This window comes from Amphibalanus amphitrite, unplaced genomic scaffold, assembly GCF_019059575.1.
Source record: "Amphibalanus amphitrite isolate SeventyFive unplaced genomic scaffold, NRLGWU_Aamphi_draft 000280F_arrow, whole genome shotgun sequence".
Classification (NCBI taxonomy): Eukaryota; Metazoa; Arthropoda; class Thecostraca; order Balanomorpha; family Balanidae; genus Amphibalanus; species Amphibalanus amphitrite.
In genome coordinates, this window is record NW_024881775.1 from 141424 (window position 1) to 169277 (window position 27854).

General features: G+C 53.9%; 1 protein-coding gene across 1 annotated transcript; it reads right to left on the minus strand.

Annotated features, from left to right (window-relative positions):
• Window positions 1–584: 584 nt before the first annotated feature.
• On the minus strand, window positions 585–26727 carry LOC122387294 (mucin-19-like). The gene is made up of 8 exons (XM_043377394.1): window positions 26154–26727; window positions 11257–11406; window positions 8502–8598; window positions 7719–7822; window positions 6057–6168; window positions 5392–5533; window positions 5002–5082; window positions 585–3883 (listed from the first exon to the last, which is right to left on the minus strand). Exons 2-8 carry the CDS (start codon window positions 11393–11395, stop codon window positions 1112–1114), a joined length of 3447 nt encoding a protein of 1148 aa, XP_043233329.1. The 5' UTR covers window positions 11396–11406; window positions 26154–26727; the 3' UTR covers window positions 585–1111.
• Window positions 26728–27854: the final 1127 nt, after the last annotated feature.

Below are 27854 nucleotides of genomic sequence, written 5' to 3' on the forward strand. Positions count from 1 at the left end.
GAGTGCATGATTGACTTCTTGAACACATTTGATTCGTGATTGGATGATGTCTCATTAGGACATTATGACATGACACAGACATTATTTTCGAAATCTACCTACGTGTAAAATGGACCATAAAACATACGCCGCGTGACCGACACATGATATACAATTTTCGTGACCTAGGATGACCTGGCCTTAACCTGAAAAATTCGAGGTAAAAGTTCGGTACCCTCAGGGTATCTAAGGCATATATCAAGGAGAGCGTGCCGTAAACCATAAATGAGCCTGATCGGACTTGTCAGCCGGCGGCCAGAGCCTAAATTGTAAACAAGCAAAAATGGCGATAATTTTTCTTTGACCTGACCTGTGACCTCATCGGTGACCTCGAGGTCAATGAAAATAGGTTTCGTTCGACAGTTTTTCCAGGGCTATCAGACGCCGTTTTAATTTTGACGATCAGCTCAGTAGTTTCGGAGATAGAAGGGGGGCTCTGGAGAGCCCCCATCAGTTACTCGCGTTATGGAAAATACTCCAGTCATGCGCGGGCTATTCTGCTCCCAATTGATAGTTTTCAGGAAACATATCGCATTCAAACATCATTAAAGAGCATGACTATTTTATTCTGTTTATAAACAAGCATCGTGCAGTTATACACTGCACTGAACAAACACTTGTGTAACTCGACTTCGACTAGTCAAATGTAATGCAGTTATGTACATACAACACAGACACAACATTTGCGATGACACCCTTTGACCATTCTTTGGGAAGACATCAATGCACGAAAAACAAACATCCATGCCACATTTGTGAGACATTTGAACTTTTGAATGTTGAACTTTGACACAACCGCCTAAGCTGACGCATATCGGTAGCGGTTCTTAGCGGCTGTTGCGGTCGCAGAAGCAGAAAAGACTGAGATCTGACGGTGAACAATGACATTAGCTTCCAAAGTAACGCCACGGAGCAGCTTTCTGATTACGACGGTAATCAGCAATGCATCGCCTTGCTTACGATACCGGCAAGCTGCATGCGACAACATTTGCAAACACGAACAACATCACTTCCACAAGTGCATTACATGAATGGCAAGCAGTCGACGAACATCATCTCTAAGACTTCCTGACTACTTTGGTGGGATAGGAGTGAGAGTGACTGAGTGTCTTTCAGGGTCGCTTCTACTCTTGCCCACGGTTCTAGTGAGGTTTTCCATGTGCTGGATTGATGCCGACGTCAGTGCCGTCGGAGTTCGCAACGGAGGTGCCGTGGTGCCCGCCGTTGGAGATGCTTTCTTGGCGGATGCCCCCATCCTGGCCTCGGACTGACGCCGAAGCAGGGAAGGGTCCGACATCGGGTGGAACTCGTGACCCTTGTGCAGCGGAGGGAACATGGGATGTGTGGGGAACATGTGAGATGGTGGTCTGACCATGCCGCCCTGGGCCATGGCCATGTGGGAAAGCGTCAGGAGGTTCCGCATCGCCATGTCGTAGCTCAGGCGGCTGGCCATGCTCGTGTTGACGTGAAGAGGAGATGAGTAAAAGTCGTGGGGAACCATGCCGGCAGGGAAGTGGAAGGATGCTGGGTTGGGCTCATGGAATGTGGGCTGCTGCTTTTGCTTCGGTGGTGGGATCGTCTTGGCGGGCTTGGCTGCACCGGAAGGAATGGGCGTGAGGGAGATATGCTCGGAGCGTGACAAGTTTCTCACGATGGAGTGAATTGTTTGGGTTCCCTGAGCCTTTGCTGGCTTGTGCTTGCGGGCCTGTGATTTTGAGGCGGAACGTTTTGGGACCATTGATGTCGAATCTGCGGCAGTTTTGCTGGCGCGCGCAGATAGGTCCAGCGGCGAACCGGTCAGGACCCGCTTGTGGTTCTTCTCCAGGTATTTGGCAACTCCACTTGAGCTTCTGGGAACTTCCTTGAAGAAATGTTTGATATCGGCAGATGCTTTGGCATGCTTGGTTGAGCCGCAACGCATGGTTGAACTGTCTGGACTGTGTCCTGCGGCTTTGTTGGGTGTGGCAACTTTTGCAGCCGTTTCGGTACTCTTTTGCATTTTTTCTCCCTGAGCTGGAGCATTGGGTATTCTCAGGATATTCACTGCATGCGCTTTTGTTTTGTCATAAAATGTTCCCTGTCCGGCAACAACCCCTGCTGCCTGCGTGAGCCTGCTGGCAAGCTCAGGGTGAGAAGCTGTAGAAATGTTGTTCTGAAGTGTTTTGGCTGGCTTTGTAGTCGTGCCTTTCACCTCATCCCTTATGCCTTGCTCTTGCTGTGACGTCCCAGCACCTATTCTGGATGTTTGAGAAGGTTGAGTGGTTTTCTGCTTCCGACAGTCAGTGTCTTTCTGAGGCTGCACGGCATTGTTTACTCTTGAGTCAGAATATTTGTCAACTTCAGGTGTCATTGTTTGGACAGAACAATCGACTTTGGTGGGAGATGGTTTTGGAGCGCCGCCACTAACTTCATCGATGTCCTGTGTTCCACATGATACGGACGATGTGGTTCGTACAGTGCAGCTGCCACCAAGCTTATTGGGCGATGCAAAACTGCCGACGTCAGCTTTGCATTCCTTCGGGGCATCTGGAGACGGAGATGTTTCGGACTCAAAAGGAACGTGAGGCTCAGGACGCTTGGCTGGTCCGCAGAAAATAGTCTGGGTGTCAGAGGTGCAGCTGGGCTCAGGATCTGGAGTTGCAGACTGTCCTTCCATGCTATCCTTTGGTTCAGCAGTGGGTGCAGCCTCAGGGAGATTAGACGTGCTCGGACATGTGTTCATGCTTGTGGATCCTTCAGCGGACTGTGGGGACCCATCCCTGCTACTTATGCGGGTATCCGAGGAAGGCATTGGGGTGTCATCCGCCGGTGAACGTTCCTCTGCCTCCGCTGTATCCATTGACACTGACAAAGCCTCCTCGTCTACGACAAGGCAACACTCCGACGCTGCGTCCTCATCGCAGTTCGAGTCGTCGTCTGGATCACTGCTCTTTGGCTCTCCCCCGCACACATCTCCAGTGTCAGGCTCGGTAGTGGTGCTAATTTCAGCACCGACTGTTAACTCGGAGGATGTGCTCCCAACTGCCGCACTATCTGCACAAGACACTGCCGTTGCAGAGGCATCAACGTTATCCCCTCCATTCCCACCAAGCATTGCAGACGCATCATTGCACAGTTCATCATTGCATCCGTCGACACTTCCAGTGCCCACAACCTCACTAGCACCAGCATGACCAACACAACTCTCATCACCTGCTGTACACTCGTCACCACCCGACCCAGGCTCGTCTTTCGACACGCTCGGCTCGCAGGCCATGTCACTTCCAGACGGACAGCCGTCATCGCGGTCGGGCTCGCTGGAACGCTGTTCAGCAGCGGGACTTTCACAAGCCTCCGTGGAAGGACCTGGCTGAGGAGATGGATTCTGGACGCCGCTTTCGTCTCCAGCAACACCAGATCCTGCGGGTGAAGACGCGGACACGCCGTGAAGAGCCTCTTCTTCAGCATCGAGACTAGCGATGATGTCTTCCACCTCTTTCGGCGACGTCGGCTCGTCGTCGTCAGCGTCGAACAGCCGTTCGAGGACCACGACCGGCTGTCGCGGCCGATGTTCGTCGGTCCGGCGCCGCTTGGCCGGTGGCTCGGAAGTAGCCGGGGGCGATTCAGGAGCTGACTCTTTCGCAGAAGTCTCCGAGACAGATGCCTCAGACGAGATCGCTACTGGAATTGACACATCCGGCCCAGAAACAGCTTCTGTTGACGCTGACGTCGACGCAGGTGATGCCACCGCTTTTGACTCTGACTTCGTTTCACTATCCTGCGACACTGCCGCTGTCTCGGCGTGCGTGACCGAAGGCACCGGTCGTTTTCTCACGAGGCGGTACTCCAGGCGGACCGGTGCGTCCTGCGAACAGGGCGGAACCAGGTGAGGTTCGGGTGGGACCGGTCGGCGGCGGCGTCTACCATCACGGCGTGGGAATGCCGGCACCCCGCTGAGGATCCACACGGCCCACCGCTCGGTCCCGCCGCCGTCAGTTCTCACGGCGCATTGTTCGCACCCCGTCTGTTAGGACAAGGCTGGTCACTTGACGGCTGAGGCCCGCAGTACGTGTGCGGACTGCGAATACGGTGACTATGGGTTGAAAGGAACCGCGATAAATGTGCAGGAGGCTAGTTTCTTTGGAAGCGTGCTGATGCTTCTAAAGAAATTTCAATGCGAACGCTTTGCATTTTTATGATAATTTAATGCCAATGTTTTACGCTACTTACTGATGCATCCACTGACCACTATTTCCACAATTAAAAGGCGTAGTGATGTGAATGTGAAGCCCAAGCTGAGCAAACCGATTCTAAATTATGAATTGCAAAAGTGCCATACATTTTCAACCTGCAGTCGATCGCCAGAATTACAAATAGCACCTCCTTGCATGGACATAACAAGAAAATTTAGCATTTCTCCACACCGAGTTACGAGCCACCAGGGGCGTAGCGCGTCTCGGCGCGGCGCTGTCTTTTCGACAGCCAGTCGGCCCGGCATGAAAGGGGCCGCCCGCGGTGCCGTGACACGCGCACGGCGGCGACTGATTGCCACGCTGACTTGCAGCCGAGACGCTGGCCGCCGAGGCGATGGCCGTTCGCGCTCGAGCGCCAGTCGCCGGCGCATGACGGATGGAAGATGACCGGCCGGAATGTCCCCGGTCCGCCCTCCGAGGGAGGGGAAGGACGCGCGCCACGGGTGGGACACTCTGCTGAGGGGATGGAAAAGGTGGAAAGGGCATTCTTCTGTACTGACAATATGAGGAATATGAGGATTTGGAGGATGGATTCGCATGCATTGTAAGTGTGAAGTTGGTTTGGTAGTATATACACATATATGTGAGTTACAATGGAATGCCCTGCGCACTGTGCAAAACACCTTTCGAGGTGTGGACTAAAATGCACAAAATACACAAAGCTGAATCAACATGTATTATTTATTGGTGAAATAAGCACTTCATCGATCAGTGTATGAATGACCCGTACCTGCGGCGGCCGGTGCAGGTAGCCGACGTCCATCAGGCTGATGTCGTCGGGCAGGACGTGACGGCCGTGAATGAGCTGCACCTGTCGACAGCGCGCCACACATCGCCGCGTCAGTCGCGCCGCGTCACACACGTCCAGGATCAAAGACCGGCTGCACGCCCGGCTCGGAATGTGGCCACGGTTTGGTCCACCGTGAAATCGCTAATGTTGAGCGCCGAACAGACGGCCACAGGTCGTGAGGAAGCCGTCGGAAATCGACAATAACCAAAGCCGAGAAGGTGAATGATTTTGTTCGTGTGTAGTATTGGGTAAGTTAGGAAGACAGATCGTTGTCTTAGCAACAGCTGGCATGTTTTCAGTAAAAGCTCGCGACGTTTCAAAGGGACTCGCCTGAACGTTAGGTGGTAGTTGAAACTTGTTTCGGATGAGCTTTTGCAGCACGGTGAGGGGTGTATCGGCCTGGCAGCGCAGGTAACGGACCGGAGGTACTCCGGAGGTACTTCGCTGCTGCTGCTTGGCCTCCTCGTCGTCCCTGAAGAAAACGACGATATCAGTAACTGCTAAATTTTCTGACGTCTAATACCAGTTTCTTTTCGGAAATTTCAAGACGCTGAAGAAAAGGAATTCGGTCGAAAAGTTTATCATCTATCAAGAAAATAGGAAATCAGGAACACCATTCCGGTAGATCTGAATTTTAGACGATATCAACAACAGCAAGCATTTCTAGAGATGGACATTGGAAACCCATCAGTAGCTTTTCACCATCAGAAGCCAGGTGTAGAAGTCCACCTTGTACCGCCACACAGCACATTTTTACCGCCCCATTAGGCGAGCAGCAATCAGCCCGCTAATGCCACCCATCGGACCGTCTTTATTGTCGGGCCGCCGCCATCGACTTCCCAGAACTATACGCCGGTGTAATAATGACGCCATAAAGGTGGCGATCGACGAGCTCCCCCTCACCACTCCCAACGCCAATGTGACAGTTAAAAACTGACAAATCAGACAACCTAGTATGGGCCCTCAGAAACACTACATCGAGAACCGCGACCTACCTGCTGTCAGCGTCGAACATGGCCAGTCGCAGCTGGAGGGGCTCGTCGGGGGTGAAGACGTGCGGCACGTAGGAGGCCACGTCCCCCTTGGCCCAGCTCGGCAGCTCCGGGTCTGGGAACAAAGTACCAGGGTAAGGACTGGAATGCATGAGCAACAACGTGTTTCCGGCTAGCTAGACCTAAGCTGTCGTCCTATCTGAGGTTTTCGATAGGAAGTTTTGCAGCAACATTGAGTTGGCAGTCAATGGTGGTCGGATCCCAGCCGCACCAGACAAACCCACAAGAAGCATCCGTCGGACATATAAAGCCCGACGGTGGATGGAAACAGCCTCTGTACTGCCTCCCACTGCGACCAATCTCCTGGCTTCACCAGGTTGGCTGGCCCACTACAGCACGGCCGCTGGTGCTAGCCCCGGTCCCGTATCGGAGTATTGATCGGACGGCCCCGGGAGCACGGGACGGCCGGTCGGTGCCACCGCCAGCCGCTGTCACAGTCGCTGTCACCGTCACCGGCTGCTACTGTCACAACTACTGTCACCGACCGGGGACGACCGGTCGGTGTCACCGCCAGCCGCTGCCACAGAGTCACAGCCACTGTGACTGCCAGCCGCTGTCAGAGCCACTGTCATCTGTGCAGGCCGACCAGGCTGTGTCATACTGTCATGCTACTGTCACTGGCTTCGGACAGGTATTGTCGCAGTCAGCTACTGCCACAGCCAGCCCAGGCATTGGCACAGCCACCACCACTTCGAGACCAGCGAAGTACTGTCATACTGTCATAGATAGCCACTATCACACACTGTATGTATGTACTGTCATATAGCAGCAAAAGGGCTACCAAGCTTATCGAGCTATATTCGTGCTTCTAAGGGACCCGACCCGTTCCACTCGATGCGTCGGCACACGGAAATCCCTTCTTATTAGCTAAATGAAGACTTCCCATTGTTGAAGCCGTGCTATCAGCCCTCGAAACAATCTGAACCGTTTCCTGAAATCCTCTGTTTTCTGCGCTGCAATCCCATTTAAAGATAAGGTTGATGCAGCCTATATGAAGAAAATATTACAGAATGAAGCTCAAATCAAATTAACAGTTCTTTACAAAACTAGATTCGTCACGGTGCGCTGATAACAATTGAATTATCACACTAGCATGCTAGCAGTCAGTAAGTTATCGGATCAACATCATACAAACGTGGCAATTATCAATTCTCGCGGTTTTTAGGTAGCTGACCGTACTAAAAAATAATACTTTTTAATACAGACGCCGTCAACCTATGGCGTAGGCAGGACATTCAATACAGACGGCAGACCCCCGCAGCCACCGGTTGCTATTCCGCGGCCTCAGTGGTCTACGACAGCTCTTAATTGGCCATTGGTGAGATAGCCATCTGAAGGGGGTGAGTGCCAGAGGTCGTGGGTGGCCCCACCTGCCACCGATTAGCGTCAAGATAATTAACTGCAAGCAACATGCGTGCATGACTCTTCACCTGATCAAAATGATTGCCAGTCCCATAGAGGCCCTCTTGATCAGATATGACCTGGTGAAATCCATCATAGGTTTTATTCGGTGACAGTGTACCGAAGAAGACAGTTCTGATACACCTGCCCAGCTATAGAAGAAAGTAGCGTAGAAATCGGCAAAAGTTGTGGAGAGTTGCTTACCTGCATAGGGTTTCATGTCGTAGAAGTCTCTTCTCATCCTCATTTCGTGACTGAAAAGGCCTGGCACCAGCTTGTAAACCATAGTTTGCAGAATGCGATCGGCCCTGAAAACGAGAAGAGACGTTGAATAAGCCAAGCGGGGAATAGCGTCGTGGAACTGAGCTGGACTGGGTGTATGAATATTTCTAACCGAATTGACCAAAGAACTTCTAAACGATCAAGTTGAGTTTGAAGAAACACTAAGCGGAAACACATCGCATGATCAGCAGGCCGACCGGCAACCAGGACTTATTGACCGCTTCACTCTCACCACAGCCATATCGTCAACAAAACAATTCAATACAACGTGTCCCATGGCGTCGAGCCCGACGGCCGACGGTAGCGGCGGCGCTAGACCGCAACTGGCCAATTTGCGGCCGGAATCACCACACCGGAAAGATATAATGTGACTGCGGCGGCTCCCCGGCGGCCGGCGCGGTTTCATAACAAACAAACCGAGGTGCGGTAGCTCGGGGGAGGGGATTATAACACCAGGCAGGCACGAAGCCGTATTCCGCGTTCACAGGCGGGTAGCCGTTGAAACTGGAACCAGAGCTACAGCAGTGCCGCTTGCAGGAAATGGAAGAAAATATTTTTTTTGAAACTGTTCTATATAATATGGCAGTAGGTAAAATAGTGCTTACCTAATTAATCTACAACAGTCTCTTCAAAGTGTTTACCTATAAGCGTGCAACAGTTGCAACACGGAGCACTTCATGCATGTATGCAACTCAGGTCGCTCACCTGAGACTGGATGACCCCTTAGTTCTGTGAATCATGACGTCACAGATGGGACAGTAGCTGCTTGCCTCCAGATGACGTAATATGCACGACAGGCAAACTGAAATAAAAAGAAAATTCAGGTTAGTTGGCTCCTGCTGCAGCGCACGAGACGTCCAAGCAGCCAGTTCCAGTTGGATTACACTGTCCTACGGAATTTCATTATAGTAAAAACTGACTAAATTGCATTACTGAATAACTGGAAGAACAAATTTGCTTTCCCGTGACTCTTAGGTACGTATATAGGGGAAGGTGGGGTAAGACGGCCCAGCGGGGCAAGACGGACCACCAGCCCTCCCGGCTGAACCGCTGCTGGTATCTACTGCTTTATGCACTCACTATGTTTGTTTTCCTTCGTAACAATGGCCACCTTGAGCTCATGTTGCTAGGATGCATAGCTTTTGAGTTATTGAGAAAAATGTTGTTTTTCGTCAAACCGATCTAATATAAGAGGTCTACGGGTGATTTAATTACGGCGCCTTTCTTGCATGATTAGTTTCTATTTTGCACTTAACTGTGAAGAACAAAGTTATAAACTTAGCTATAGTCACACTTTAGGAAAGGCAAGGTTTTGCAATGTTGGGCTATTTGACATATACGTCATGATAATGACAGAATTTAGATTTGGGGCAAGACGGACCACTGTGGTCCATCTTACCCTGTGGTGGTCCATTGTACCCTGCATATGGAAAGTTCTTTTCCAAAACATTGACACAAGTTTAAGTAAGCTAATTGTTCAGGAATGAGTCTTTGTTACATGTGAGCCATGCATGCAAGTGCTCAGTTAGCATGCATTCATGCCAAACGACAATCAACACACATGTTCCCAGCTTTTAGCTGCACTTTCATCACACATGAGTAAAGAATAAAGGCTCATTTTGTTATTTTACCATTCTGGTTACTTTTTCTTACAAGAGTACAGAGCAGAAGTGTAACACACATGAACGGATAGCAGGCACTGCTGGGTGGTCCGTCTTACCCCACGTTTTTTCTTGTCTGAGTTTTTGACATGTCCCTCTTTAAGAGCATTCACCACCTAGATGTCTTTAATTTGAAATTTAGTCTTTACACATATCAACAGAGGAAGGATTGAGCATTCCGAAGACTATAAATAATATGAATTACGAGAGCAGTGTAGCAAGATATGCGGCCTCAAACCTTAGCTGGTCCGTCTTACCCCACCTTCCCCTACGCACGCATCATATCAAATTCAAGCTGTCTCAAAAACAGACTGGTAGAAACCACCACAAGGCGCAAATACGCATCGTCCTTGGTATTTAACACCATTCATTCCATTTCGCCTCTGGCATCCGTGGAGCATTTACTTCCAATCTAAGACCCTCGGTAGTCATTATTCACCACACTAGGCCGCGCACGACCTCATCAGGACACCATCAGCTGACTACCATCAGCTGACGGCCACACCTGAGCAGTTCGGTGCTCTGAACCGTCTCCCCGCCGTCTGCCGCCCGCGCCGGACCATTGTCTCTGCACGCGCCCGCCGCACGTGGTCTCCTCCCTCGGTTTGCAGCGTGCGCACCGCCGCACCGATCACCATCAAAACCAATTGCGACCGTTTACATTAATGACACGTCACGTGCCGGACGGCGGCGCCACGTGCCGACACGTGCCGCGGCCGGTCACGTGCGCGCCGGCCGGGGCGCCCAGGGAGGCGCCGTTTGCCGCTGTAGGCGTGAGGGCGCCCAGTGTGGCCAATGATAACAGGCGCGGCTGGACGGCGCCCGTGTGTGCGCCCACCATTACACCAGGCCTGAGAGTGCTGCTGAGGAGCGATTTGCAAACATTGCTGCAGCTGCCGCCCTATAAATCACCATTAGGATGGGGTGAGATTTTTAGCACGCGGCTGTCATGCATCCCTTCCTACCGTTTATGTTTCACTTTTTCACCTTGCGCAAGACAGCTAGCAGCTAACAACATCGAAGCAAGAACTCGACAACTTCTTTGTCAGAACTGCAACAAAGCGTGACCTGACCCCAGCGGCAGGCTGTTGCAACAATGCACACAGTGCGTCTCCTCCACACCCTCCGTACCACCGCAAACAATCTCGCTCCGTTCAGAACTTTCTCTCACATCTCAGCGGCACGTCTAGTCCGCGCCGGCCTCTCTCTCCCCCTCTCTCTCTCTCTGGCCGGGGTCGTTTGGGGCACCGACCGGCCGTCGACCCAGCGGCAGTGCCCGGCCTGACCTTGAGGTCAGCGGGCAGTGCGCCCATTCATTTCAGCTGGTGGGATCGATACGCCGCCGCCGCCGCCCGGCGGCGGCCCGGCTCGCCGAGCGGTGCCGCCGACGACCCGAGAACGACGGCAGCGACGGGACGGCAGAACGACGGGGACAGTCGCCGGCGACGGCACGACGGGATGCGTACTGAAATGTCAGAGAGGAACGGATGGAGACGGGGCGGAAACTGAACGGAAACTGGATGGAAACTGGATATAATGGAATAGAGGATGGAAATGGGACGGGTTCAGCTAAGGAAATGAGGAGAGAAGGAGAAAGAGAGATGGAAGTTGTTGGGTGGGAGACATGGTTTGAATTAAAAGGGGGTTTCATGTGTCTATGGCAAAGGCAATCCAAGCTTCAACTTCATTTCCAGGAGTGAGGACTTTGAAAAGAAGAGACTAAAACAAGCACATTTGAAGAAGAACACCGAGGAGCCGCGACTCGAAACCCAATAATCCCTGGCAGCATCAGTACTCACATGTGTGTAGACATTCGACGATGGTGGTGGCATCGATGAAGTACCCGGCACAGAGGACACAGGTGATGTGTGACCTCAGGTCACCCAGACGGGGTCGGCCGCCCTGACCCTCCGATGACCCGAGAGCTGATGACGCCATTTTATCGGGATCTGCAACGAAAGAAAACGTTTGGAATGAATACAGACAACGCTAGGCACTGGGCAGCAGAGTATCAACGCATCATCGTTGATGCGGTTTCAACGTTGAACGGTACCAACGTCCACCAGCACTGACCAGCTCACCCATGGTCTGCCGAATCCCGCTATTATGTATATTGGCATGCATAACATTACGTACATTGTCCATTGCACAACAATTCAGTGGTCGGCGGTCAACGGTTAGCGCTTCTGCAGCAGCACCAGCAGAAAGCACAACAGTCGAGTTGTCAGACACACACAGCACCAGTAGACGGGGGAGCGGGAGTGTATGTAAAGACGCACCCTCACCGCTAGCGCACGTGCCAGCGCATGCTAACAACGGTGGCCCCACAACACAGCACCATAAACTGCACGGCGGTGTTGAAAGGATGGGGCAGCCTTCGTGCTGTGGGTCAGAGGATGGTGATAGATTGGTGACGGGTGGTGATAGGTGGTGATGGATGGTGACGGGTGAGATGGGTGGTGACAGTTGCTGTTGTTTTGTAGAAACGAGGCGCTGCTAAGGGTTCCACCACATCACTCGAACTTCGATAAGGCAGGACATCTACGTCAAGTCGATATCTACGGTGTATCGCGCAGCATTCTGCATTCTCTTTCCCACGGATCAACTTGTCCTTCTTTCATCCAACACTGCTAGTCTGACCACAATCCCTCCCAGGTCTTCTGTACCAAATCCTCACCCTCCCCGTCCTTAGGCGACCTTCCCAGTGGTCATCATCGCACCCTCATCGTCACCCACATCACGTACGAATCTTTTCCACATCGCGCCGGCCATTCAGTCTTTCCCCCCACGCCGTCCTCTGCTTCGTGCCGGCACTAATTAAAACCGGGCTCAGATGCTCTGCCGGCCGCGCGGGTCCGGCTGACTGGGACGGGCCCGTTCAGAGGGGACCGCCGACCCACCGCGCCGGCCGGGTTTCTGCGGTGAGGAGCCAGCACTGACGAGCACAGGCCGCTCCACAGAGACCGGTTTGCAGGCCGGATTATAGTGACGGCGCACGGCCCAGCCCGCCAATTAAGAGCCGAGCGATGGCTCAATAAGCGAGCCGCAACTATAATGGCTATGGTAATCGGCCATTGCGTGGGAGACAAGACCGCGCCGGCCGCAGTCGGCCGGCCCGGCCGTGCAGAGCGAAACCGCCCTGGGCGCCGCGCGTCGGGAGGTCCTAAAACAATCTCGCCGCCTTGGAGGGCGAGATGGATGGCCGGGCTCGCATCTCACGCTGATTATATTAATTATCTTGTAAAGCGATCCTTAAAAGTGGTTTCAACTATGCCAACAGCGTTAAAGTTTTAATAGGGTTTCGTAGCAGAGCTGGCGGCGTGGCGTCATATGCACGCGGTGCTGGCTCGATACCGTCGGCCCTGTGTCTCCCCACCTAGGATCGCCGCGCGGTCTCAGCGGGGTGGCAACGGCACTCGCCAGCACGACGGCGCGGTCTTCCGCTCCATAATGAAGCCGTGAATAGTCGCGTCGCCGACTGATGCATGGCTCCCTGGCGGCCATCGCGGACCGGCTAAATTCCAGCGGTCAGCGAGCCAATTTAGGGCCGGCCGTCGTGCCACAAATGCACTCGAGCAGCGAGAATTAACAGCATGCAGGACACCCCACCACAGCACGGCGTATATGAACAGCGGCGCTGGACCGTCCGCCTCAGGACAGCCCCTTCGTCGACCCGACGATCGATAGGAGACACTTTAGGAGCTCGTTAGGGGCGTGCGCGTGTGTTCCCAAATCGCACCCAGGCGCGTCTGTATAACGGGCAACAGCGGGCCAGGGGAGAGGGTCGATCCCTTTGCCACCCTCATTAGAAGTCGTCCGTGCCAGGAGAGTGTCACGAGCGACGTGACGTGTAACGAGCGTCACGTGACGTTATTAGACCAATTAGCACCGGGCGACACTTGGGGAGAGAAGGGGTGAAGCTTACCGGGAGGGGTAAGGTCAGGGGAAGGAGGGGGGACTGCTCCGGGGACTAGATGAGTGAAGAGAAAACCACGCTTGTCGAGAACAAATTGGAGGATTGATGGAGCTAGGCAGGATGGGAACGAAAACAAATGAGAGTTGGTGAGTCGTTTGATCCATATTAATGAAGGAACTATCGAGCTGTTTACATACCCACCGACTGTTGCCACCCACAGGTGGCTTGCCGATCATACCTTGTCAGTCACTGCCGATCTTATGGCTCCCAAGGCTGGTGGGCACTATAGACCCTGGGGCACGGTCCCCCTGAACCAATGAAACTGTCGCAATGCAGTGATCAGCGTCGACTTGCGATCCCTTGGGCTAGACTTCCACACCTCCCTTACAGTAGACGCTCGCGTCCGATCGACTCCACCGAGCGCCGTACCGTGTGAAGAGACCGGCACCATTTGTCTGGCACCGCCCGGGCTAATGAGCGGCCCAGCCGGCCAGCGGAACCAAACGAGGGCCGGGCGGGCAGCAGCGGGCGACGGAACCGAGGGCGGGCAGCGGGCAGCGGGCGGCGGGCCGTGGAACCAAAGGCAAGCGGGCGGTGGCCGGCGGCGGCGGGCGAGCGGTGGAACCAAAGGCAGACCGGGCGGCCGACGGCGGAAGCGGGTCGGCCAGGTCGGCGCCCCGTCGGCATCGATAAATAAAACATGACGGCCGCGGCGGGAGGCGCGACGTGCGTCCCTGCCAGGAATGCCGCCGCCGCCGCCGCCCCCGCCCCCGCCCAGGTCCGCCCAGCCGATCAGCTGGTGGGCGGTCCGTACGTCAGGTGCATCAGTCAGGACTGAAGTCGAGATATGGCGACAATTTACATCCCATACATGGGAAATGCGGTTAGCGTTACGTGCTAACAAACTATAGCACAGACTGGCAAGTAGAGATGGGTGGGAGGCATGCGATAATAAAGCGACAACGAGAGGCATTGAAATGCTCTCGAATCACAACAGAATGGAGTAGTGTTCCGAAATCCGGAAGTTGGACGTTCCGCCCCTCTGCGGCGCACACCTACATCACGCTATTTCAGTGTCGACGTCATGCACTGTTGCGCGTCGCGATAAGAAGCATACATTTTTAATTAGACGGAAGCTGACTGAAATGTTTTACTGGCTACTAATAACCACTTCAGTCCTTCAGTCCTTGAAGTTCACGTTGACATTTCTACTCGTGGAGGATCGCGTGATTGTCTTATGATCCCTGCAGGTGGACGTTATCCCAGCGCGTGTTGGTTCTCACGTCAGTGGCGGTGTGTCCAGGCGGAAAATCAACATGACATGGACACCAGTTTGGAGCCCGCTATCAGTGGACCATCACTGACCACGGCTGCTCGCCTGCCTAGCATGGCGCCAACGCATAGGCTCGCGAGGCTCACCAGCCGCCATCGCCAGACCAATGTCCAACAGCTACGTCAGCCTCCCGACGCTACCACCATCGCCGCCACGACGTCCACAACCACCACCGTCAGCCCACTATTTCGCCGCCACGGAGCGGGGACTAGCGTGACGACCCGGACCGATAACCATCGCCCGGGCGCTAATCGCCGACTTCCGACCGGTGCCGCTCCCCGGCCGCCCTGCGCCGTCAGCACCCTTCGTCCGCAGAACGGAGGCCTCCTCATCAATCATTGTGAAGTGTCGATCCATCGACGAACCAGTTGAGCCGGCTAGAGACACCGAGCAAAACGAACGGGCTGCTACGACAACTCTGAGGAATGGGTGTTGAGCATCGGATTGCAAACCGAAGAAACAGATGAGGTGGAGCGCGGATATATCTAGAGCCTCGTCTTGTCAGAGTAGCTATCCGGTAGAAGAGCGCACCACTGCATTGCGCTCAGCGGAGCGTTCAAGGATTGCTGACTGTTTGTGACAGGTGCCGACAAGTGTTGTTGACGGGTGACAGATGGTGGTGACTGATACTGTGTCAGCCGACAGACGCGTGACAGCCTCTGTCGCCATACTCGAGCAGTAAGGCAATCTGCCTTCGAGCGGAGGCCCGACTGAAGTAGAACTGCCACTCTTTTATCCGAAGGAAATTATGAATTTAAAATTATGCATCGCATAGAGCAAAATTACATACTTCGAGCGAAATTGAGGGTTTCCCCTTCCGTTCAATCATCCCGACAAAAGGTAACGAGCAGCATAACTTAGAAACGAACATCAGCATTGATTATATGACGCAATTAATTGCATGCATGATGCAAAAATACTTAAAATTAGTGCAGGCCTTCGGCTGAAAACTCTATACGAGTATGGCGCACATTCTGACTGAGTTAAATATAGTTAAGCGGCGCATTTTTATGGTAATGGAATTGTATAGTTATTCCAAGACATGGTACCACACGGAGAATATTCTCATTTACCCGTATGTCCCCAGTCAACCCATGGCATAAGACAATAAGTAAACAGAACCAAGAAGAGTTCCATTGATAGAAAGTCGTTTCCACCCTGCACTAAGTGTGTTTTGGCATCTCCCGGGCGCTGACACTCCCAGCACCAGAATCACGTCATGGAGCTGCTCAGGGTTCACTGTGTCCACTGTCCAGTGTTCAGCTCTGCGGGTGTTCTGCTGAACACAGCGGTGTTCTGCTTGAAATGTGCATACTTCAGCTCAGAACGGACTGTATGGTGGGTGTGAACAGCCCTGGCCAACAAACCTGGCACGCCTGACAGCCTGTTGTTACGAGACCGTGAACGTGTTGTTCGGCTCCACGGTGATAAAGTGGGATGAAGTATGGCCGGGTTCCTGTCACATCCATCAACTTCCCTCGTTCAATTGCTCATACCCCAGTCATCTGTTTACTTCTCGAGATGAGCAGGTGGCCGCTTTTATCATCTCTGAGGAACGCGGTACCCGTTAGGTACTTGCTCTGGTGTGTTTCACAATGCGATGGGGGACACATCCTCTTGCGTTTTATGGATATATGTCTTCAAGGTGTAAGTTGAGTTGAGTTGAAGATGAAGTTTCGTTGAACTTTTTGGAGTTGAGTTGAAGGTGTCGACTGTCTAAGTAATAGCTGTTATGGAGTTGGGGGTATCATGGTGGTCACTGGTCGTTATAGTCCTGAGGTTGTCGAGGTAATCTGTCCTAGTACTGACTTTGTCGTGTTATGAGGCTGAGGGTGCCATGGTGACCATCGTGGTGCTGGTATTGCTGGGTAATGCCTGTTATGACACTAAATGTGTCGCGTTTTTGCGCTGATGGTCTCGTGGTTTCGACCTGCGTGTGCCATGTTGTGGTTCTAAGTGTGTCGCGTTTTGGTGCTGAGTCTTTCGTGTTTGGTTTGAAGCCGAGTGTGCCATGCTGTGGTTTTAAGAATGCCTTGTTTTGGCGCTGAGTGTTTCGTGTTTTGGTGCTGAGTGTGCCGGACAGCCTGTTGTGTCGACCCACCGACGTGTGGCGCCTCGGTGTGTAAAATCAGCTCCTGGATCTCCGACGAGGCCTCACCGTGGCGATTTGTGGACCGGCTGCCGCCCCAGGTGACAAGGCTATGAATAACGACCTGCCGTAACACTCGCGACGCCCGCCATTCTGTACACAAAGCACCCCCTGGCAGAACATTTAACAGACCCATTCTACATTAAACAAACACAAGAAGAATGAAAGCGAACAAAAACGGCACTTAATTATGCACACCTCTTTCACGGAACCCCGCTGAAGAGTTGCCGCAAAGCTGCGGCTGAGCCTGGCTGTGGCCGTAGCGGGGCCGAGATCGCACCAACCCCAGCTTTCGGGCCCCTCTCACACTATCTCGCCGGCTCACCACGGGATATCCCGAGGGAGAGACACTTTCGGCGCGGAGGCGGCGATGGCGGCGCACCGAATGGCGTGCGGGTAATAGGCTTACAGCGATAAATCAAATTAGCCACGGGGTGATGAAACGGAACAACGGGATTCCTTCGTTATCACGGTAACCGAGTTGCGCCGGGGCGGAGGGACGGCTGGAGCGGGGATCGATCCAGCGCCCGGCCGGGACTGCACGGCTGCACGGCTGCACGGGACTGCACGGGACTGCACGGGGCTGGGCTGCACGGGACTGGGCTGAACACACGGACCGGGACTGGACACAGGTGCTCACCGGGCGCACCTGTAAAATCACCGGGCTCGTCGATATAAGTGCAATTTCTTATACGGAGAGGCTTGTTCTTTGGGCAAAACAAGCTGGAATACGTATGTCGGGCAGTGGAATGGTGTTTTGCGCGAAGCACTTTCGGAACATATGGGAATGAGATCAGAAACGCCCATACGCTGCAAACAATTTATCAACAGAAAGCTGGACTGCAGGAGGCCCGGGCCAGTCCGGGCAGGACCGGGTGACGGGCCGTGGACCCGTGTTACCTCCTCCGTACAATTGAACCAATCGGCCCCTCTGATGAGCCGAATTGTTCAGATTGCCAACCCAGGGCAGTCCGACTCAGCGGACCGAACGGCGCAGCTGAGGCATCCCACAGCCGCGCGTGGAATGTGTGAGCGTTTGTTCGACAAAGGAAGATAATGAAGAAAATATTTAATAACCATAGCCTCGCTGGCCCGTAGCATTTGCCTTCCCATGATTCAAAATCAGGCCTGACGTTATCAGGTCAGTGGAAAATTTAACTCCAATAAGGCTTCTTCGTATTCATTTTGCTGGAGTAATGCCGACATCCAATGTATATCAGAATGCACCGAGCTTCAATCCAACTGCATCTCACATCTGCTATCTAAGCCCACTCTCGTTACAACTATAATAGCGAGAACCACACGCTACCGCGGACAGAGCCTTCCAACGTTTTTGTTCGCCACATCATTTCGCGACCTTCGCTCGGACATCGCATTACAGTATAAATTCCACCGACATACGCTCATAGTAATCTTCTGTAATGATACAGTCCCTCTGACATTACCGCCACCAAACACGCACGGCCTGGGCGGAACTGGGCCCTCCTCAGAGCACCCCCCCCCCGCCGCCACCCGGGCCACCCTCATCCCTCACTCCTCAGTCCTGGGGGAGGGATGTCGGGACCCCGGTCCCATCCCTGGCTCGTCAGCCGGCCAGCGGAGGATCGCATTCCAATCAAAATGGGAAGGCCGCGCGCCGCAGATCACACGGACCGGATCAAACAGACCGCCTCCGATGATCACGGGGATCAAAGGCGCCGCGTTCGGTGGTCACGGCTATCGACAGCTACTGGCGGCCAAAGAGGAGACGATGAAGACGTCAACCAAGATGGCAGCTCGATGTCTACTTCAGCAATGAAATGGGCAGACAGCCTCGTCTCCTCGGCACCTCGGCGTGCTTCTGTGGCTGCTCGAAGGGAGGGAAATTGGGGACTTCCGGTGACGGCGCAGGATTGTGGGGAGCCACTTCTGATACAGCTGTCTGCGTCACAGGCTAGGCTAGTCCTTTGTCCCCTCATGGCGTCATGAGAAGGGGAAGAAGGGGAACACCTTTGGTCGACTCACGCTTCCGCTGAAGGCAGCGTGTCTCACACGGAGGGAACAGCCGCAGGCAGTCGGCCGCGACGGAAGGGTTCCTGACACGAAACGTCAGACGACTGATACGCCCCCTTCCTCTCCCAGAGACACCCCGGCATGTTGGAATGTTGAAGTGGAATGTGGTGTTGTCCGGACAGCGGTATTCGTCGTCCTCAAGACAGTGCATCATCTCAGGATTATTATGACAAAAGAGGGAGTTGGCAGCGTCAGGGTGACATTTGGCTAGAGCTAGGCTAGACTTTAGACTCGACTAGAGCCTTTGCCGACGGTTTCTCTGTCGGTCTGAGGCTGCCGTTGGAGCGTGGTCCTTGGAAGTGCGATACGCTGGAATGCCACGGAGCGGTGCGAGGCCGCCAATTACGCCAATTGAGACATCTGGCCGCAGCCGGAGCATGCGGGGAACCGACCCCCTGTCGAGGTGACGCGGGGCGGCAGCCGGGCGGGGAAGTGGGGTAGTGCAGAATACAGTGCATTCATATGATTGGGAGGCAAGCATGATAGTGCAGTGCTTCCGTTCATGATGCATACTACAGTCAACAAACTAGAATGAAAAGTTTGCTTTGAATCACCGACCGCCGACGTCCGTCTGCTTGCATGATTTGTTAACTTCAAGTTCCGGTGCTGGGACAAAGACTAGAGCAAAGTCAGTCCCTCGCTGGTAACTAGCCCCCAGGACATCCCTGCTGACCACAACCCCCGCTGTACCATCACTGTCTGCAGCGGGAAAGTCACCCGTAGTTGGTCATCTGCGAAAATTGGATGTCCCGGCGCGTGTGTTTACACTGTGGCTCAGGGAAGGGCCGGACGGGGAATTAACAACGCCACCATGTTTGTTCAGCGGTACTTACCAAAGCCCGTCAGAGGGGGACCGTCCCGTGACTCCTTCGTATTCCGGGGCCTGACTCAGTTGGTGGTCACAAAGGGGAATAGAAAACACTGGGAATTTTTATCGCATCAGCGATTGAGCTGAATCGAATATGCGGTAGATTGGCGGACCGGACTGCACACAAGACGCATGAAAGGCAGGGTTGGGCAGCTCGCCTAAGCTGCCAGCGTTGCCGCCCTGGTGCGTATTATGGATTGCCGGCACCGCCAGCCTGACGGGCCTGATGGATTGACTGGCTGGGGCGGGCGGGCGGCGGATGGTACCGTAGGGAGCCAGCATAGCGTACGATACAGCTGGGAGCGCTGCGCATTGGAATAAAGGTAGGTACCGCTGGGAGCTCAGCATTGCGTACGATACAGCTCTGGGAGCCTTGCGCAGTGAAATATACCGCTGGGAACACGGCACAGGGAAATATGCATATCGGAAGTAGCCAAGATTAGCGGAATATACCGCTCGGAGCCCAACACAGCAGAATATAGCACTGGGATCCCGTTAGAGCGAATCGTAGCGATTGAAATCGGGAGCACAGTAATGAAAACGGCACCACTGGAATCCATAGTCCCTAATACGCCACTGGAAGCTTGCAACGAGAGAAAAACTATCGTGCTTACGTCGCCTGTACCGAATTTGTGGGTTAGAAAATGCGCTGGTTTTCGATCGAAGCGAAGCTTATATGACCACAGTCTTGCTTTCAATTTAGTCTAGTTTCGAGCTGTGTGCTTGAAGTGGGTCATTCAATTCACTTTCTTGCGGATCACTGCCGCGTTTCCCCGTTTCAGATGACTACGGGATACGACTGACTGTTCGGCGGACGAGTGCCGAACTTGGAGACGATGGTCTGCCGTTTTACCGCCCTGTCTCTCCGGGGAAGGCCGTAAAGTCTGCCGAGCGGCGCGGGCGGGACGTGCTCTGCCGTGCTCGGCCGTGCTGGATCGCGCTGGGCCGTGCTTGGACGCGCTCGGACGTGCTCGGCTGTGAGATACTCCGGTCCACAAACTAAATTGAGAGATGGACTGTGAGCTGTGTTGTGAGTTGTGCTGTGAGTGGTGAGTTATGCTGTGAGCTGCACCATAAGCTGTACATACTACGAGCTGTGCTGTGAGCTATGCCACAAGCCGTGTTGTGCTGTGAGTTGCGCTATAAGCTATGCCACAAGCCGTGTTGTGCTGTGGCCTGTGAGTTGCGCTATGAGCTATTCCACAAGCCGTGTTGTGCTGTGAGTTGTGCTATAAACCAAACTGTGCTATGAGTTTTCCGGCAGCCATTCTGCCGAGCTGCGCAACCCTCGGCAGCTATCGGCCCGACCAGCCGGCCCGGTCGATCGCTCGATGGCCCGTCCGACAGATTTTATAGCACCGACCGCGGCCGGTCGAACCAGACCGACGAAAGTGGCTCCGAAATTAGATCGGAAGGACCTCCAGCGCCGCTGTGGTAGAGGCTATAAACTGAGGGTAATAATGGGGAGGTTAGACTGACCGTGTGCCAGAGGGACTCACCGTAGCCCATGACGTTTCCATGTTCTACGAAAAGAGGTAAAAGACAGTGGGCTGGATTGAATGAGCATGACAGTGCCTTATGTGACTGCGTTAGGTATTTTTATTGTTTGCGTTTGTCAGGCAATCAGTGTCTTTTAACCCTCGCCCATGTAGGGGTGGTGCGCAGTTGGTGCAGCCCCCCCCCCCCGCTGAGGTTTTTCTTAGCTACACGCCGAACCGTTTCAGATAGCCTGCTCAAATTTTCAGTACCCTTTGGGGCATCCTTTGCGCAACTTTTGGTAATTTGTTTTGTCAAGGTCATGTCAGGTCACGGAGTTATGAGTATGACGTCATGAAGGGAACAACCTCCGACCAGATTTACGCTAAATTGGAGATTGCTTCACATTGGTATAAATGCCGACTGACCTGACGCACTGATGGATTGTTTTAGAATCACAACTAGCTGATTTGACATTGACACAATGTCCGTTGACATTTTGAAGGTCACTAAAGGTCAAGGTAAGGTCAGTGACCTCGGTTGACCACTAATGACTTCTTGCACTTGTATGCCTTTTCGGGGTATTTTGATGCCCTGAATTCGAATTTGCTATCCATTTCAGGCATCGTCGGTTGTTTCTTGTAGTTCATTTTGGGTCAGGGTCAGGTCAGTGACGTCACACGCCTGACGTGACCCAATGCACAAATGACCTTGCAGACTTCCGATGCTCCCAACGCATCATGTTTAGAGTTATGACATCGAAATACACACCAAACGATAGAGAATTGATCAAGGATCACGACAGTGAAGGTTTCAAGTCGGTATCTCTTACCGTTTTGCCGCAATCGGCGCGAAAATCTGAAAAAGTTAGATTTTTTCGAAAATTTGACCTTTGACCGGTCATAAGTAGGTCAAATGTTGACCTAGGACCAAAAATATACCACCAATCGCGAGATCTCGTTGAGAGCAATCCGTTGGTCTTTTCCGCTAAGCTCTACGACGCTTCGTTTTCAAACGCCAGGGGGGGTCGCACCAACCCCCCCCCCTGCATGGGCGAAGGTGGCAAAACACCGTTTACGGGCGAGGGTTAAGACAACCTGCTGTTGAATGAGCGGACGCAGACTGCAGCCCCGCTGACAGGTCGTGTCGATCCCTCGGTCCCTGCCGCAGCCGTCGGATCATGTGACACGGGGTGCACGATCGTCGATCAAAGGCCTTGGCGCGGCACTGTCATCAGGATTAGCCGCGTTACGTGTCGAACAGCCGCCGCTCCCAAGGCTGTGCGAAACCCGTTCCAATCCGGCCGCCGCGCGCCGCTCCCCTGTCGAATTGCCGACACTTTGAGAAGTTCCTCTGTGCCGACAATAATGGACGGCGCTGCCTGAAACCCACTGAGCCATTCTATCCGCGCGGCGTCGCCTTTTTAATCAGCCGCCCCTTCGTTCCGTGAGAAAACTCGCTTCAGAACTGATCAATAAATCCCCAGAAGTGCCTGGCTTCTGTCAGCCGAGCGCGCCCCCTACCCTCTCAGGGTGGCCAAGGGCGGGAACCGCCGCCATTGGCAGGCCGACTCCCCCTCCTCCCTCCTTCCCACCTCTCCCCTCCCGCAGAGGCCCGATCCGCAGAGTTCGGCTGGCACAGTCGCGACGGAGGCAGCCAGCTGACGGCCATCCTGTGCAGCGTGCCGCGGCTACCCTGTGCCGGAGTTACGTCACAGCTCTGGCGATGACGTCAGCGGGCTGTGGCAGGGCGCGTGCCGCCGCACCGCTACCGTGTTTTGCCGACGTGTGGGCGGGGGCGGGGGCGGGGGCGGGGGAGGCGGATGTCGTGGGGCGGACCGGACGGTGTGCTACGATGGAACACTTCCCGGTGTGTCCGAAATAGACTGATAAACAGTCGTCATGCTTGGGGTGTAATTTCATCCGCAAAGAAAGATTGAAAGCGTTGCACTGCATTGCAAAGTTGGGGCAAGACTTAATAAAGAAATGTCAATTTAACTACAACAGTAATACAAAAAAGCATGATATTTTTATCAAGCATGCGAGAAACCCAGCACAGTTTCATGACAAGTGAGCAAGTGTGGCCGCTCATTGCCAACTTTCAGACTCATTTTTCCGGCAATTGTCTCGGGTGTAGCCAGACAATAAGCAACGGCCTGGCAAAAACTGGCGTCGCGTTGCGCGTCGCGGGGTTTCAATGAGTCACTGGATTTGTCCAAATTTGTGAGCCCGGACGGCGCACGCTATTTCGGCGGCAACAAAATGCGACGCTGAAACACGAGCCGACCGGTGACGTCATGGGAGACCATGACGTCATGGGAAGCCGGACTCCACAAATTGCGCCTCGATTTAGTCTGCAGGGCGCTGACGGATCCATGCTGTATCGGACCACGCATAATTCCTGGGGATGCTGTTACTTCAGCGGATCTCAAGCCATAAGAGCCAACAAGCCATAAGGCTGGTTCTCAAGAGTCTGAACTTTATGGAAAGTAGGTACTACTTTTTTAACGTTGAGAAGAGCCAACTTATCTGTTTTTTTTTTTTTAGAAAGAGGAAGTGTATCCGAAGGTTTGACAAGTTACAGTGCAAGTTATGTCACGATGTCATCATATAAATACGTTTCATTATAAAAGAAAAATTACCGCAATTGAAACTTCTCGATGATCGCTTTACAATGCCACGTTTCTCTTTGAAGAACGACGAAGCTCGTAACAAGACCACTTTCCATCTGGCGAAACGAGGTCCAGCCCTCGACCTCCGTCATCCATTCACCGATGACACTGGGAAGAGTGTGGAGCACCAAGGAGAGAGGAGAGGAGACCTCGCCTGCCGGTCATTCCACCGGGCAGTGCGTGCCGACCGAGGACGAGGCCAGTCATTGTGTGTGACGGTCTCCACCCACGCACGCGCCGCGCCGCCGTCGCTGGCGGCGAGGGACCGTTGGGCGGCGGCGGCGGCGGCTGCGGCGGCGGTACTGGCGGCGGTGGCGGCGGTGGCGGTAGTGGCGTTGGTATAAAAAAAAAATTCTTGGCGAAATGGCTTGCGAGCTTTGAAGGTAGTGTTGGAAATCCTAATGTAATGTAAAACGAAGGAGGAAGAAGGGGAAGGGCATGGTATCTCTACTCGGGGTGTGGTCAGGTTTCCCAAGGGCGCACCCATGTGCTGGCGGGGGAGATAAGGAAATATACGGCGAGGGGAAGAGCGGAAGGGAAGGACGTAATGGCAGGATGCGATGATACGGATAGGAGGGAGGAAATGAACAGGAAGGCGAAGTGGCAGAGCCACGGTGGTGCTGTGGTGGTGCACCGCCGTCTTAGCGTGATGCGCGAGTCTGTTTCCCGTTCATCATCATCGGTGGCGGAACGGGAACGGCTTGGCCACGCTGGCAGCGCTCGACGGCGGACTGAACACAGCTTGGCTACGGCCGACAGCCATCAGAACGGTTGCGGCTTGACTACGGCCGACGGCGGAGTGGGAAAGGCTCGTCTTCATCCACAGCTCAGCAAGCGACAGACCGAGCACAGCACGGCTACAGCCGACGCGGGCGGAGTGGGAACGGCTCAGCTACGGACCGGGCATGGCCCGTCTACGGCTAGCGACGGAGCAGCACGGCACGACTACGACCGGCAGCGGACCGAGCACGGCCCGGCTACGACCGGCGGCGTACCGGGCTCGGCGCGTCACTCGATAGTGGGGAACGTGACACGCCGACAGTCTGCAAGGTCGTGCCGGTGTCGAGACCGCTCGGTACGTGCCGACAAACACAGTTCGATGGGGAGGTGATGTTACGGTGCAGATTGCAGCCGCACGGCAAAAAACCGTTCCGTATCGTGGACAAGTATCAGTATGAGGGCTGATGCGCTTTTCCGTGATGGAAGACATGTTTCGGGTCTTCGGTTGACTCAAAGTGCTGAACTGGACTACGGCTAACTAGTTGTTGTTAAAACTAGTGTTGTGCGTGTGTGTCATCCATGTGGTGTTAGTATCGTTAGAAACGTTGTTATTTAGTTCATAATAACCAGCGTATGTCTTATAGTGTAGCGGTATTTCCATGCTGTATGTTCCTGCAACCTTTAACTTTTTCCTTTGACATGTAATAGTTAACCACAGTTCGCGATAACGTCTAAAAATGGCGATGTTCAAAGTCAACGCTTTACCGCGAAGGCAAACATATGTTCAATGTCTAACCAGGTGTTCAGTAGATGGTATTTTAAACTAGCATTGTTCACTTCAACTTTAAGCACTGCGTTACAGTGAAGCAACGTACAAGCTGGCCGCTGTTCGTCGGATAACACAGCTTAGCGGGCTGTTGATGGTCAAAATCTCATGGATTTGTCTCTGTCTGTCGGTCACATGGTCTTTCGTCTTTGGCTTTCTTTTTACTAGCTGCTGCTGCCGGTTCTTTCTCGTCTCCCTGAATTCAAGTCACATGAACATTGCACAACGCACACTGAACAATCAACAAAGAGTCAATACGACTCTTTAGTCTTTATTTTACCCTGTGCCGTCCGAGTGAATCCAACGACAGGAAACAGGATGTCTTCTTTTTATCAACCCCTTTTCTTCTCTCCCCCACTGCCTCTTGACGAACACTGCTCGTTGTTTCTCTCTGCTTTGCGCTGGCAAAACACTGACCTGTCTGTAAGAAGTCTTTACCATAAGCTTACCCAGTACCCTTTAGACTGATTTGGAAGCATTATGCTGCAGAGTGCAGCTATACTTTCCTGTAACAATTCCGCTGCAGATACTGGCCTGTAAGCATTCAGCTGCGGATACTGACCTCTGTAAGTATTCGGCTCCATATACTGGCCTGTAAGAATTCCGCTACAGATACTGACCTGTAAGCATTCGGCAGCAGATACTGACCTCTTACCACAGTGACGTCACTACCGACCGTACTCACCCGTCTGGGGCGGCTGGAATCGATGGTCGGTCGGCAGGACCGGTGTCGGTTGAGAGACCGACCGACGGTAGTGGCTCCCTGGTGTCGTCCACGTGTCGAGAGAGACGCCCGGTCGGTGAGACGGTACGGAGACGGTACGGAGACGGGGTAAACGCTCCTCCGGCTATGTGTATTGACACCGGACACTCACGGGGCACCGGCAGACACTCTGACACCGTGTCACTGACACACTGACACGGCGTGACTCGCTGTGTCACCACCACGGGCTCGACTGGTGCACCGCCCGTATCACTGACACTCACAGAAGGGACTGGTGGCAAGAGAGCCACTCGCTGCCTGCTGACAGCTGCACACACACTGTGACACACGAGCACACGTTGGTATTTTCCACTGGTCGGGTCGAAATCCTTCGTCTCTTGAGAGCGATCACCACCGTGTCGCTATGAATCGGCTTCAACCGCTCCAGCGCTGCTTCAATACTCTTCGGCTGCCGTGAAACACGGACAGTGTGCAGCGTCCCGGGTGCAGCGCGGACCCGTCCTTCTCGTGCCGCCGCCGGCAGTCGACTGAGCCCGCCGGCCGCCGCCACCCAATATACCCTGGCCGCCACCGCCGCCGCCGCCGCCGCCGCCGCCGCCAGTCGCCACCGCCGCCGCCGCCGCCGCCGCCAGCCGACCGGCGGGCAGGCTGCGCTGGGACGCGTCACGTCCATGTTTCTTGCGGTACGACGCGACGCGGCCTTCCCGTGGACCTGCATGAGGTCGTCCACAGTACCACGTCACCCTACATTCCACCACGTCACGCGAGGGGTCTCGAGCCTCATTAGGAGCTAAATAAACAAGGCTAATGACAGAATTCACCTTTGAAGTCGTAGTGACGTCAACTAAGTACGATGTCACAATTAAGGATAAGTCTGATGTGTTGCATGGGGTTTGTTGTAGCATTGCAGTGCACATTCTGCAAGAATACTGTTCGGCAAGGTTTTACGATAACGAGTGTCGTGCCACGGCCCGGGCCTCGGCCGGCGCGGCGGCGGCCGGCTCTCCTCCGATTGCATGAGTGGTCGGCGTTCTATCGCGGCCGCCGGTCTTGATTACACGGCCGCCGGTCCTGATTTATGGACCGCCTATTCAGCGCGGCCCAGAAGGCCAGCCAGCACCGGCGGCCGCGAGCGCCTGGCGGCCGGCGCCGGGTCCGGTCCGGTGCTGGGTGCCGGCGCGGCGGCCGGCCGGGGCAGGTGGCGGCCCTCCCGGCCAGGGTGCGTCCCTCCCTCCGCCATTTTCCTAATGAGACGGGAGCCGGCGGCGGGCCGCGGCTCAGGGGAGGGAGGGGCCGTCAATGCCCGGTCGATATTGAGCCATAATGACGCTGGGGACAGCCGAGCGGCTAGGCCTAATGGAAGTTTGGACTATAATATTCGTGGCATACATCATCACGAAATGATCATTTGATAACCACGCAATGTCTATCATTCACTAAACCGTATGGATATTGGATAGTGTATCACTTTCCCTGCCCTTGAACCAACTATGTACCTTAGGTATTCAATGATAAAAATTGTGTTGGTGCGAAAGCCGATCCATGACAAAGACTGCAGATTTAGAATTCCAAGTGGTGCTTAGCTTAAAGTACAAATTGTAATAAGCTGCAATGACTCGTTATGCCTCCTTGTCGATTTAAACTGCATTTAACCCATTTACG

Bases quoted from the DNA above. Each gene is read 5' to 3' on its own strand.
- LOC122387294 (XM_043377394.1), bottom strand. From the start codon at position 11,395: ATGGCGTCATCAGCTCTCGGGTCATCGGAGGGTCAGGGCGGCCGACCC. The intron at 7,823-8,501 runs GTGAGCGACCTG...TCTCGTTTTCAG, and splicing joins AAGGGGTCATCCAGTCTCAG to GGCCGATCGCATTCTGCAAA. The intron at 5,534-6,056 runs GTAGGTCGCGGT...CGTTTTCTTCAG, and splicing joins ATGTTCGACGCTGACAGCAG to GGACGACGAGGAGGCCAAGC.